Source organism: Rosa rugosa, chromosome 4, assembly GCF_958449725.1.
Source record: "Rosa rugosa chromosome 4, drRosRugo1.1, whole genome shotgun sequence".
Taxonomy (NCBI): domain Eukaryota; kingdom Viridiplantae; phylum Streptophyta; class Magnoliopsida; order Rosales; family Rosaceae; genus Rosa; species Rosa rugosa.
The window spans coordinates 37,431,520-37,443,941 of NC_084823.1; the positions used below are offsets into that span (position 1 = coordinate 37,431,520).

The following is a 12,422-nucleotide window of genomic DNA, read 5'->3' on the forward strand; positions in this document are numbered from 1 at the left end:
GGATAAGTCGAGCTGAGCTGAGAGTCTGGAAAAAATGCCATCAGAATCCAACATAAAGAAACAAAAGGAATACATAAGGAACACTTGCTGGCTAAGGATTCTCCCATTCATAAATTAAGCATCATTGGTTATTCAAAAAAAAAAAAAAAATTAAGCATAATTGTTTTCCAGACAAATTGACAATGTTTTTCTGCAGAAAAATTGACGATGCCCTATGTCTAGCAGAAACATTACGAGGAAGTAATGAATCAAAACCAATAGAAGACCACATCATTGTAACGGCCAGAATGTCTCGAGTTACTCTGTTCATAACACTATTCTTTATCCATAAGAAATCCTAACTAGCAGTACAATTTACACACCAACTAGAAATACATTTTAAAGGGAAGACGAGCCTGGAACTGAAAAAGAAATGTTGTACACAAACTCAACAAAAACAAAAAGACCATCCTCTGGAAAAGCTTCAAAAAGTTCGAACACAATGGTCCGAGAAGCGGTCTTTCAGAAACCAACTCTGTTTAAATTTTGGTCAAATCCACATCTATTTTCACATGATGATGCAGCGCTTCCTTTCTTCTTGTGGCTGAGCTGGAGGTTGCTGGAACCTGCTTGAATCGGATGGGTCATATGGATACAAAGATGTGTCGAGCCCATACTGGATTGATCAGCACAACCGGTCACCAAAAGAAAAAAACAGAGCATCAGAATTAGAACCATAAGCTGTGGAATAGATTGCAACTTAAAGCAAACTGACTGCAAACTTTTCACTAGGACCAATCAACAAATTGTCAGTATCCAATAGAACCATCAAATTATTTCCTAGACTCCATATCTACCTAGAACATACATGGTGTAGTAACTATCATGGCAAAACTTGCTTACCAATTCAAAACTTAAGACTACTACAAGTCTGGCTAAGGCCAATATTGCAGTAATCATATACAGATGCATGTTTTCCGTGCACATATACATGCATAGTTTTGGTTTGAGGATAGGGGAAGTTAAATGCGGTACCATACAAGAGTATAAGCAAGCCATCTTGACACAGAAGTCTCACCTTTTCCCTCATGCGTGCACTCCAAGCATCATTTCTGATTGCACGCTTACTGGGCCCAGCAACAGGTACACCAGTTGCTGGAACCGGTGGCGGCCTGTCGATCAATGGCTCTTCATCACTATCATACTCCACTGGTCTATTTACAGCTCTAACTCCGAGGGCTAGCAAGAACATTAGAGCCTGAAATACAATGAAAACTCATTACAAAAACCTGTTTAGAAATGATTCAAGTGCCTTCGGGCATCTCAATAACATACTTAACTAGACTCGTGATAGGAATGATTCTGTGCAGCTGATAAACATAGACATGAAGAAAAAATTTAGCCCGAAGGAAGATTTAACAAAGACCAGGGTCTTATAACCCACACAGGCTCCAGGCAGCTGGCTGGCATTTCCTCATAAACAGCAGTTCTAGAACCATTAATGTCAAATGTGAATGTTTCGATATTGGGGTATCATATGCAAACAATTGCATTGATATCATTGTCATGCAGATACAAATGTAAAGAAAATCATTCATATCATTTTCAGCCAACAAACAAATTTCCCAAGAGGAACAAAATCATGGAGAAATTTTATTTAAGCAAATTTCAATAAGATCCTGGTTCATGCGTTTAAGCATTCCCTTCATCACATTATAGAAAATATGAATGGTAACTGCAAGCAATGAAACAAAAGTCGAACTTGTGAAATAGACAGTACAGCTGACTTCCAGTGAGTAACATTTTTCTTCCTAATCTTGATTGGACAAATACTGGCAGGGATTTAATGAGTATTCCAGCAAATATATTTTCCACATAAGCACTACTTTGGGTCCCATTTTACAGCTTTGAATTATGCTTTTACTTTCACTTCAGGGTAGCATTGCTAATGAATTACAAACTCCAAATATTATTGGGAGGAAGGACTATTTTACTCAGAAAGAAACCGCCAAGCAATGATTCAATAGTTTGATACAAGGATCAGTAGAAAAATCCACAAAGGAAGAAATAGAGTTCATACATACCAAGAGGCCTAGAAAAGATTTTGGATATCGTATTTACCTCAAAGATAACAGCTCCAAGAACAACCCATTTGACAATATTCCAGTGCGTGTCCAGAAACTCATATATCATATCAAAATCTCCAGTTGCATCCGTCGGGATTTCCTATAAGTAACTTATGAAACTGATGAGATGGCCAACCAACCATTACCCTCTAAAATTTGAAAAAAGTTGATACAACACTTACGGTTTGCCAGCTTTTGTCAAAGAATATAAAGGCTGCAGCAGCCAGCTCTACCAAGATCAAAAGGATCAACAACACCGAATACTATGCTGACTTAAGGAAACCAATTTTGGGGAATGAAAACGAAAAACAGAAAACAACATAGAGCACATGCACATAAGCATATTTATCAGCCATCAAGTAAAGTGGCATATTGGCATCTAATGCAGCATGATATATGAAATGGTTGGCGGTGATTAACCCATTACAGATAGTCAAGGACTTAGAATCTGACATAATATTTGAACAAAAAGTAAAGATTTAGGATACACAACTCAAGCAGCAGCCATTCCGTGTTACAATTCCGATGCAACCGAAACAAGAGATGACAAATATAATGACTCCAACCCCAATAAACAAGTATATGAACCTGCAAAAGCATGAGATGCCAAAAATGTGAGGATTAGAGACTAATTAGACAGCTTAAACTCAACAGGTATCACAAACAGTTTCTGACCTTTAATAACTCCTTCAACAACTATGTAAAAATATATGAACATGCATACATGCATATATCTAATATAAGTAAGTAGTGGGTTCATTCAACAACAGAAAAGGCAGAGAGGAAAGAAAAAAAAAACTAAACAATAATTGTTAGAAAAATGACTTAATGCAGAAAATGAATGGGAGAGCATGAACTGAAACATGATCAAGTTAACCTTAAACCAAGACCAGCTAATTTAGGTGAGCTTCAAGTCTGATTAACTAACTTCAATCCATAGAATCTGGGTCCACAGAATGGACAGACCCTAGAGACCAGAAAGGAGAGTCGGGAGTTTAGAGTTTAAGTAGAACTGTAGAAGGACAAGAACATCTGCAAGATCTCTAGTTGATCAATTAGCCTTTCAGAGCTCCACCAAATTTAAAGAGGATGATCCACCCCTGGTCTTAAAGTTTAAAGAGGATGATCCACCCCCGGTCTTAAAGTTCACTTTTTAATATGTTAGAGATGCCACCATCAACCGATTAAGACGTTATGGGGTCCTCAGCTCTTCATTGTTCAAATTAAATTGTTAACGATGTGGATCAGATTTAGCCTTCTTCCCAAAAATAAAAATAATAAAAATAATTAAAAATAAATAAAATGAATAACCTTTATAGGCCTATCTTGTGAAGGGGAAGACTTTTCACAATTCATAGAATTAACGATACCACAATTATAACTTGAAGGTCTTCTTAGAGGACTTGAAAGCGTTACTTGGAGGAACAAAAGTGCATCCACTGAATCCATCCAAATCTAGCAATCTGGGGGGACATGGCTGTCCAAGACTTTTGGAGGAACTATCCTACTCATTTGTGCAAACGCATGCTTAAAGGAACAAACTAGAGGGGGACTGCAGCACCCAGAGCTAGTAGAGGTCATGTCATCATAGAGCTATGGAGAGGAAAGCTATCTCTATCAAAAAACAAATCTTCATCTAAAGTATGAAGGCTAACCCTATAGGTAGTTATATGCTAAGACCAATGAAGTTAAAGAGTCCATAACATCTCAAAACATGTTTCTGCTAGGTATAATCTTTCCAACATCATCTCCTCAGAATTACTTGAGAAAATGCAATAGATGTAATACATCTAGAAAATCCAATAACCTATCTTGTTGTTAATAACAAATTTCCGGGCCAACTTTATGGAGGCCAGATGCGATGTTTCATCTCATAAAATCTTGGCAAAAGATAGGAACATACCCACTTTATATTTGGAATATTGGACAGTAATATATTCAGTTTGAAACAATTTAATTCTAAAATATATTGGACAAATGATTCAAAGAAAAATGAAGAAAGATCTCTATGACAAACCTACTCGAGCCAAGTTTGCAATTATACACTCATTTAAACATCCATATTTCATTAAGATAGCATGGCAATTCAGAGAAATCTCTGGTTGTTTTAAAGATGAAAAACTATGAAGTGTGAGAGGTTTAAAATTGCAATGAACAAGATAATATCAAATGCAAGAAGATAGTCTATTAGAAGTATATTTAGTAACTTGTTCTATTGACTACAGCCTATCTAACATCAAGTTTGCAGTACATGACCTCAATTATACTAATATAAATGTTTAACTTGAAAATCTAAAACAGAATTATAGAGGGCAGTAGGCATACCAGGCTTTTGGCAACTTGTCAAAAAAATTAGAAGAAAGAGACACAGCCGTGAGCATAGGGCGGCCAAGCTGTATCAGAGCATCAGTTTCACCCACAGGTGAATGCATATTGGCACCGTCGGCTACTTTCATGTATTCTACCAGCAAGTAGATCCCATAACCCACAATGGCCAACCCAACGAGGGTCAATATAAAGTTCAATAGCTTCAATAGGCACTCCAAGCACCCTCTGCAGGCCATCTCGAACAAGTTCTTGGACCCCTTTAACCTCCGAATTCAAATCAACGGGGCCTCTTCTATTTCATCAATTAGCCTAATAATTTCAACAAACGGTCGTCCACATTTAGCCCGAGGATCAGTAACTCAACACACACACAATTCTGACTTCAAAAGGTCAACAGATAACTTGTAATTGAATTCAGCTGCCTACTCTAACCTTTTAAATTATAGACCATTCATTTTCTAAGATCAGGTTAATAAATTAACAAAAATAGCTGAAGCTTATAGAACTTCAGCTTTGTTGACTTCTACTTCTTCAAAACCAAGAACACGTCCTAAAACACGATCGACACAGAGGATTCCAGTCTTTTACCAAAACGCCATTACTTCAAATTCCCAAACCTAAACAACTATGATTTACAATCAACCACGAATTAAAATCGAAATCGCTCAACTAAATTTAATTTCAGGTCCATATGAAATGAATCATAAATCTTCCTGGATTAATTGTACAGTAAGAAAATAAATAAATTAAAAAAAAAAAAACAAAAAAAAAGAGCTTCAGAATCTCACGGTAATCAAACCAAGATCGAGCAATGAGCAAAGAGATTGAACACTTACAGATTCAAAGGCCACGATTCAGAAGGCTTCAACGGATTTGAAGCCTCTTCCGATTCTGATTTCAGACTGAGGAAGAGAGAGAGAGAGAGAGAATCAGACCAAAAAATGAGAGAGAGAGAAGCAGAAAGGAGGGTGAGACCTGTTTATTTGTCTAGTGGCCAGTTGGCATTCTGATTTCTTGCTGTGTTTAGTTTTTATTTTGAAAATGACGTTAGTGCCCCCATTGATGTTCGCGCATTTATGTGTTGGCAAAACAGTACAGGGTATGGGGATAGTTTGGTCCATTCATGAGCTATTTAGAAACAGAGACGTGACGGACGACACCGTGTCACCGCTTTTTTTAACGTCTTTTGCTTCGTCCGTGTCTATCCATTTCTTCTCACCGTTAATCTCTATCTATTCATTAATAATTTATTCTGTTTTTCTTTTTTATAATTTTCATTTTTTTAAAATTAGTTTAGTGAAAATCTGGCTATGCTAACAAGTAGAGGTGGCAAACGGGCCTAGTCGTACTTCGTGCTTCGTGCCGTGCTTGGGCCGACCCATTTATTATCGTGCCGGCCCATTTACTTAAACATTAAGCCCGGCCCGGCCCATGGCCCGAGCCCATATCGTGCCGGGCCGTGCTCGTGCCGGGTCAATAACGGGCCGTGCTCGTGCCTACCTACTATAAAGTACGATTTTAAAATCTTAATTTGAACAAATAAAAATTAATTTTATTTAACTATTTAGAAAATTAAAATAAATTAAGTTCTACAACGTTTTTCTTAATCTTAGCTTTTTAAGATTAGATTTCTAATAATTTTTTATATTCCACTATAAGAAAGAAAGAAAAAAAAACTCAGAATATATTGTTTTTAGTATATTATTGTGAGATTAATCTTTATTAATATAATGAAGATTTAGTATCTATTATTTTTTCCTTCATTCTATAGTTGTATTATTATGAGATTAGTCTTTATTAATAAACATATATTTAATATTTAGAAAAAAATACTTATGTCAAAACTCAAAACAAGGATATAATGTTTTGTTTCATTATTTTGACAATATAAAAGAAAGCATTGGTGGAATTGTCATGAGATTTTAAATAAAAATGTCTCATATTCAAATCTCATCATTGTAGTTTTTTAATATTTTTAAAAACAAAATGAAATTTTGTGTTTGTAACGGGCCGGCCCACAATATGTCGTGCTCGGGCCGTGCCGGGTCCATTACGGGCTCGGGCCGGCCCGGGCCAATGGGCCAATATTCTTAGGCTCAGCCCGACCCGTTATTCTAACGTGCTCGGGTCGTGCCGGGCCACTAACGGGTTTGGGCCGTGCCGGGCCGCTTTTAAGCGTGCCGGGCCCGTGCCGTGCTCATGCTTAGTGGCCCGTTTGCCACCTCTACTAACAAGTTGGGCAAATGTAAGCTGGATATTCAAAGATGTCCAGCGTTCGATCATCCACTTGTGAAAAACATCTCATGAAAAGAGTTTTATCCAAATCAGGTCCCGATTCAAAGTGGTAGCACACTTTGCCACCATATTTGTAACAAAAAAGAATTATAAATTTTTTTTTTGCCGATAACTAAATATTAAATGATAAATTTAGAATAGTTTCTTAAGTAAAAGATTATGAGTTCTACTCTCGTAGTCGGCTACCTTTTGATGTAAAAAGAAAAAGAAAATTTAGATTTTGAGTGTCAATTGAAGTTATACTCGCATCATACTAGTGTTTTGATAGACGTTCGCATGCCTCTAGTTCGTGACGAGCTATGTATGAGCAAATATATAAATAAGATGATTGCGCTCGTACTGACTAATGTTTTTGTGAAGATCTACTATGATGATCTATTATGATTACTCAAGCATGCTTATAGACCCTTCAAGACATGACTTTGATCATATTATTCTTTGAAATTTGATCTTTTAAGACGTTACACTTACAACCCAAATCTTGCATTGTCTATTGGTTACATTATTTTTTAGTTTAACTCTTTTTGTAATTTTATTTCACATGAAATTTTTTATATTACACTGGTAATATTTAGCCCAGTACCATTTGGTATAGTAGTATAATCTTTTCTTCGTAAGTGAGAGGTTGTGAGTTCGACTCATGAAAGACTAGTTGTAGCATTTGAGTTGTTTATCTGATAAAAAAAAATTCAAGACCCTCTAGAAGGCTGGTCGACTACTTATTCTTAATTTTGATATATTATACTTTCTCTTGATCATAATTTCTTTACAAAATAATAATCCCAGTACGTTTTTCAATTGTTGTGTAATGAAGACCTATACTCATCATGAACTAAGTGGCCAAAAAAAGAAGTCATTGTATAATTTACTTCTATCTCTCTGCATGATTAGGTATTCAAGGCAATGTCCCTTTCGTCAACAATCTATAAGAATGAAATTCTAGATCCAATCAGAGACTTACCTAACATTCTTTATGTAGTTAATTTATTATGAAATTACAGAAACCAAAATGGAATTAATCTTGAAATGAATGTTGTTTTTACTATATCTAAACTAATAATATCTGTTAAGAAAAATTATAGTATTCATTTTCTAGAAAAAAAAAAATTTAGCACGAACTTATAACCAAACTGAGCCATGTTCTATTCAATCAATTATTTATTCATTTATACTCGACTACATTGGATATAAATTAAATGGTGAAGAATAATAAATAAGTTACAATAGATTTATTTATCTTATTATATAAAGTTGTAATTAAGTAAGGTATTTTGGTTGTCTATCTTTGCTTGCTGAGGAACATGTTAGGAATCTTATTTATAGATCACTTTAGAGAATCATGTTACGCAGGCCCACTCTCAGAGTGAAAGCCCCATCTCAATGGGTGGGTAGCAAGTTAAACATAAATTTAGAAACGAAAATGGTCATGGACTAAATGTCATAATCATTTCTTTTTTGTTTGATAAAACAATAATATCATTTCCTACAAACAAAAGTAAAATTCAGCAGCGAGTTAGTTTAGTTGGTATGAGCGTACTTGTGGTTGAGCCTCAATTCAAGTTCGATCCCCTCTATTAGCAGTCTTACATTAGGTCAAGCAATATGTAAATCTCCCGTGGAAATTCATATATTTGGGGTCGTATAGACATGTACGTGTCAGCGTGTCCCACGTCAATCCTTTAAGGTCGAAGTTGTTGATCTGTCCTGGCGTGGAGATGTAGGATGGTCGTTCTCTCTCCAAACTTTTTGTAACAAAAAAAACAAGAAGGAAAAAAGTAAAAACCATTAGTGCTATACTTGTACTGTAATTGTAGACCCAAAGAAAATACTTGTACCAGAGTTCCAGATTGGTCCCTACCCAGAAGTCGGTAGAAGAATCTGTCCTCTTGTAACCTAACCGTCGTTCAAGCCATCAACTATAGGTCAAACAATATGTGTCAAATGCCTCAACCCACAAACTATCTTATTTCTCTTATTCATTTTGTTGTGGTTGTTGTTATTATTATTATTATTATTATTATTATTTTCTGTACTAACTTACCAAGGATGTTATGCACGTTTTTGAAAATTGAAATGGACAACTTGGACGCATTAGAGCCACTGCCTCGTTATACAATTATACATGGCTATTCTTTAACACTCCACATACTTGAGCTACCTAATCCAACATTGGGGAAATAAAATAAAAAATAAAAAAAACGAAAGAGGATGCATAAAGTCCATGGAAAAATTGTCTGAAATATCACTAAGAACTAACATCTACTTATGCATAAAATCTAGACGCTCAAAGTCTGTGTGGTGGCCTGCGTTCTTATTTGGGGCAGTCACTTCACTATCTTCGATTAGATGAGCCTTCTTACTTAGAGTAATTTGGAAGATGTCTTACCAGATTGATAGAGTACTTGGTTATTCGTTTGATGGCTTTTTTGCTGCGCGGCTTAATTGGCTAACGAGGAAAGTATATTTAGATCCGCTAACCTGACTTTTGGGTTAGAAGTATGTCATTCTCGACTCATGTTTGTATATGCAATCCTACTTCTAACTTTTCTTTTTATTAATATTGGAATGGATTGATTTTAATTATTAAAAAAAAAAAAAAAGTTAACTCAAGGACTGGGATCCTGGACTTCACACAGTTGGTAGGACTGGTAACAATTTCAGGCCATGAAGATCTCTTTAGTCTATTAATTTTAGTGACACCTCAGTCGCTATGCTGAATGCTCTTACTGTCGTGAGATGACCTTGGTGGTGTAAACCTAATCGGGGCATGATTGGCTTAGAGTAATTTCCGAGTTACACTAATGGTATCCTATGTAACTCATCAGGTGAAATAAACAGTTTGGTAATGGATATTTAGAGAAAAAAGAAAAAAAAAAACCATTATAGAACACATGTATCACCAACCTAGTCCAAATTAACCATGATGAATTGATGGTCTCCTTAATTGTAAGAGTATTTTGAATTGATCATAGTTAGTTTACCCAAGTCGATGCGACAATTTGTCATAAGCTTTTAGAACAAATAATCAAATTTGCATTCAGTGGTCGTATTTAACATGAAGTCTAAGTTGCAAATGAACTAAAAAGCCCATGTTTATTTGTTGAGAAAGCCCAGTTGAGATGAATAAGAACTTTAACCGGCAGAGTTGGGTACTTCCTATTAGGTTCCTGTTAGTTGAATCCTTCATAGGAGGGACTATTAGTTTTTTTTTTTTTGAGAATGTGGAATTGCCATTGATAACAAACGATCAACGTACATAAGAAGTTACAATACGAGACACCCAAGGAGGGCTGTCATTGACCCAAACATGAAAGTCGGGAACCATAAGCGCATTCCTTGCCAGAAGGTGCGCCGCCCGATTGCAATCACGTGGGGTAAAAATACAATGAACTGAACAAAAGAAACAAAACAAAGATTTAACTTCTATAAAGCACAAGTCCCTCCTTCTGTAATCTCAAAATCAATTCATAATTCAATCCCATGCATATCTGATTGCAATCCTAAACTTTTCTATAAAAGTGCTTTTGTTATGTAGGTCTTCCAATACATGCTGTTTTCACATAATATAAGTACTTTTTTTTTTTTGGTAAAAACACTTGATGTATTCAAGTAAATCCAGAATATGTGTCTGACCCAAACTCTAGGTTACTTGACCTAGTTGTAATAGGGTTTTGAATTGGAGATATTCTCGGAGATATTCATAGATATCCAATTAATTGTACGATTATCTTTCCTTGTACAATTCTGATTCTATGTTTTGTAATCCTCTATTGTCAATGAAAGCACGACTCAATTCTCTCACAATTTTGATTTTCCTTAAACACGTTATCAGCACGAAGCTCTAACCCTGAAACCCGAAATTTGTAGCCTTCAAACCCTAACCACCACCGCCGCATACCTTGAAGCCTCAAATCCCAGGAGTCCAGAACTGGCGGCGCCACCCCAAGAACCGGCCGGATTTATACCGAACCAGCCTTTAGAAGAAACAAAAGGTTCCCTGACCGGTTCGCATTCTTCCAGTCCTCCTCCTGCCGTGACATTTTTCCAAGATAGGCAGCCAAAACCCAGAAGTCGGGAACCGAAAAAATCACGGCAAAAATCGGCCTGCAGAACCTCTGTACCTTGAACCGCCAGCCAAATCTTCATCTGCACAAGTGCACAGTCACCCAGCAAGTGAGGAGCCCAACAACGCAACCCAGAAGGAAAAGAAAGAAAAAAAAAAAAAAAGGCAGCGGGCCTAGAAGGCGCGGCCCCGCATCAGAGAAAAAAAGAAGAAGAAAGAAATGCCAACCCAGAGAAAAAAAAAGAAAAAGAAAAGAGGAGAGGGCTTGGGCCGAGTCAGAAAAAAAAGGAGAAGGGCATGGGACGAAGCAAAGAAAAAGAAAAGAAAAAAAAAAGAAGGAAAAAGAGGAAAGGAAGGGCAGCCCACCGCCAAACAATTCCGGCCAACCACCGCCAAGCTCCGACCACCTCCGGCGACGACTTCCGGCTACCAAATTCCGACGATTTTTCCGGCAATTTTCTACACTTTTCAAGGTATGTTTTAAAGGTTCCTTTAGTTCCCATTTTTGAAGTTTTTATTGTTTTTCTCTTTTTTTTCTCGGGTACTTGCAACCTCCCTTTTTCTTCATCATAGGGGAGACCTAATTAAGTCGAGCTGTGGGGGTTCGTGCTCAGTGGTGTAGCCAAAAATCTCACTTAGGAGGGTCAATTTTTTTTTTTTTTTTTGAATAAAGGGCTGGTGCGGCTGCCCTCAAGCCTTGATTAATGAAACTGTCGAAGACAAGTGGGGGATATCAAGCCTAAACCCCTTATTACAATAAGCCTCTAGAGAATGTCCCGAAATAATATCAGGAACATATACCAAATACATGTATTCTAACAAGCACCAATTAGCAAAGAGTGCACAACTAGCAACTCTATTTACTTTGACATAGCAGTGACATACCGAAAAGATTACTCGATTATCACGAAGCATAATTACTAAAAGCACAGCTTTCCTACTATGTTGCCGCCGGAAAGTAAATCCGACGGCACTTAGTTTCATTTTGCCACTAGGAGGTTGCGACCATTTAACAATGGAACGTCACCTCGCTAGGCCAGACAAGGCACTTAGGGTGCATACACAGGCATTTAGCCCGACTAGACCTACAAAATACTTGTAGGAACTTATTACACGCCAAAGGCGTGACAATACTAAACAACTAAAATAAATAAAACTAAATAGAAAACTAAAGCAAAAAGCCCAGGCTGGGCCCAAAAAGAGAGCCCAAGCCCAAGCCTCAATCCAGGAAAAAGGAAGACCAATAGTCACCAGCTGAGCCCGGCCCAACCTCACCATGCTCACCGTCGGTAGACCACCAATTGCGCCGTCCGTCCATTGTCGCCGGACCAACATCATCATCATTCTGCCATCCCCGCTGAGCCAAAGGTAAGCGCCGCCTCCTCCAAGCAAATCGATCCCCAAATTGGATCCGTGAAACGCAATCCAGATGGGATCAGATCGATCCGATCCAATCCACGCCACCACAAATCCAACCTTGCCCGGCAACCTCCGAACCTGCATCTCCACACTGTTTCATCGACGATCCCAGCGAGGCAGCAACCCAAACACAGCTACCAACTCAATCTTCCCCTTCCAGCTAGCCACCGTGATCCCCTCGAACCCGGCCTCTCACCAGACCCACACGAAGT

General features: G+C 37.4%; 1 protein-coding gene across 1 annotated transcript; it reads right to left on the reverse strand.

Moving 5' to 3' along the window:
- Positions 1-244: 244 nt before the first annotated feature.
- On the reverse strand, positions 245-5,431 carry LOC133743262 (tobamovirus multiplication protein 2A). Its single transcript, XM_062171129.1, has 7 exons — positions 5,270-5,431; positions 4,431-4,742; positions 2,594-2,693; positions 2,288-2,368; positions 2,101-2,205; positions 1,058-1,237; positions 245-655 (listed from the first exon to the last, which is right to left on the reverse strand). The coding sequence occupies exons 2-7, from the start codon at positions 4,667-4,669 to the stop codon at positions 548-550; spliced, it is 813 nt and encodes a 270-aa protein (XP_062027113.1). The 5' UTR covers positions 4,670-4,742; positions 5,270-5,431; the 3' UTR covers positions 245-547.
- Positions 5,432-12,422: the final 6,991 nt, after the last annotated feature.

Excerpts from the sequence above, each read along its gene's own strand:
- LOC133743262 (XM_062171129.1), bottom strand. The coding sequence starts at position 4,669 with ATGGCCTGCAGAGGGTGCTTGGAGTGCCTATTGAAGCTATTGAACTTT. Across the intron at positions 2,206-2,287 it reads TTGACAAAAGCTGGCAAACC|GAAATCCCGACGGATGCAAC; the intron begins GTAAGTGTTGTA and ends AGTTACTTATAG. Across the intron at positions 656-1,057 it reads GTGCACGCATGAGGGAAAAG|TATGGGCTCGACACATCTTT; the intron begins GTGAGACTTCTG and ends TGATCAATCCAG.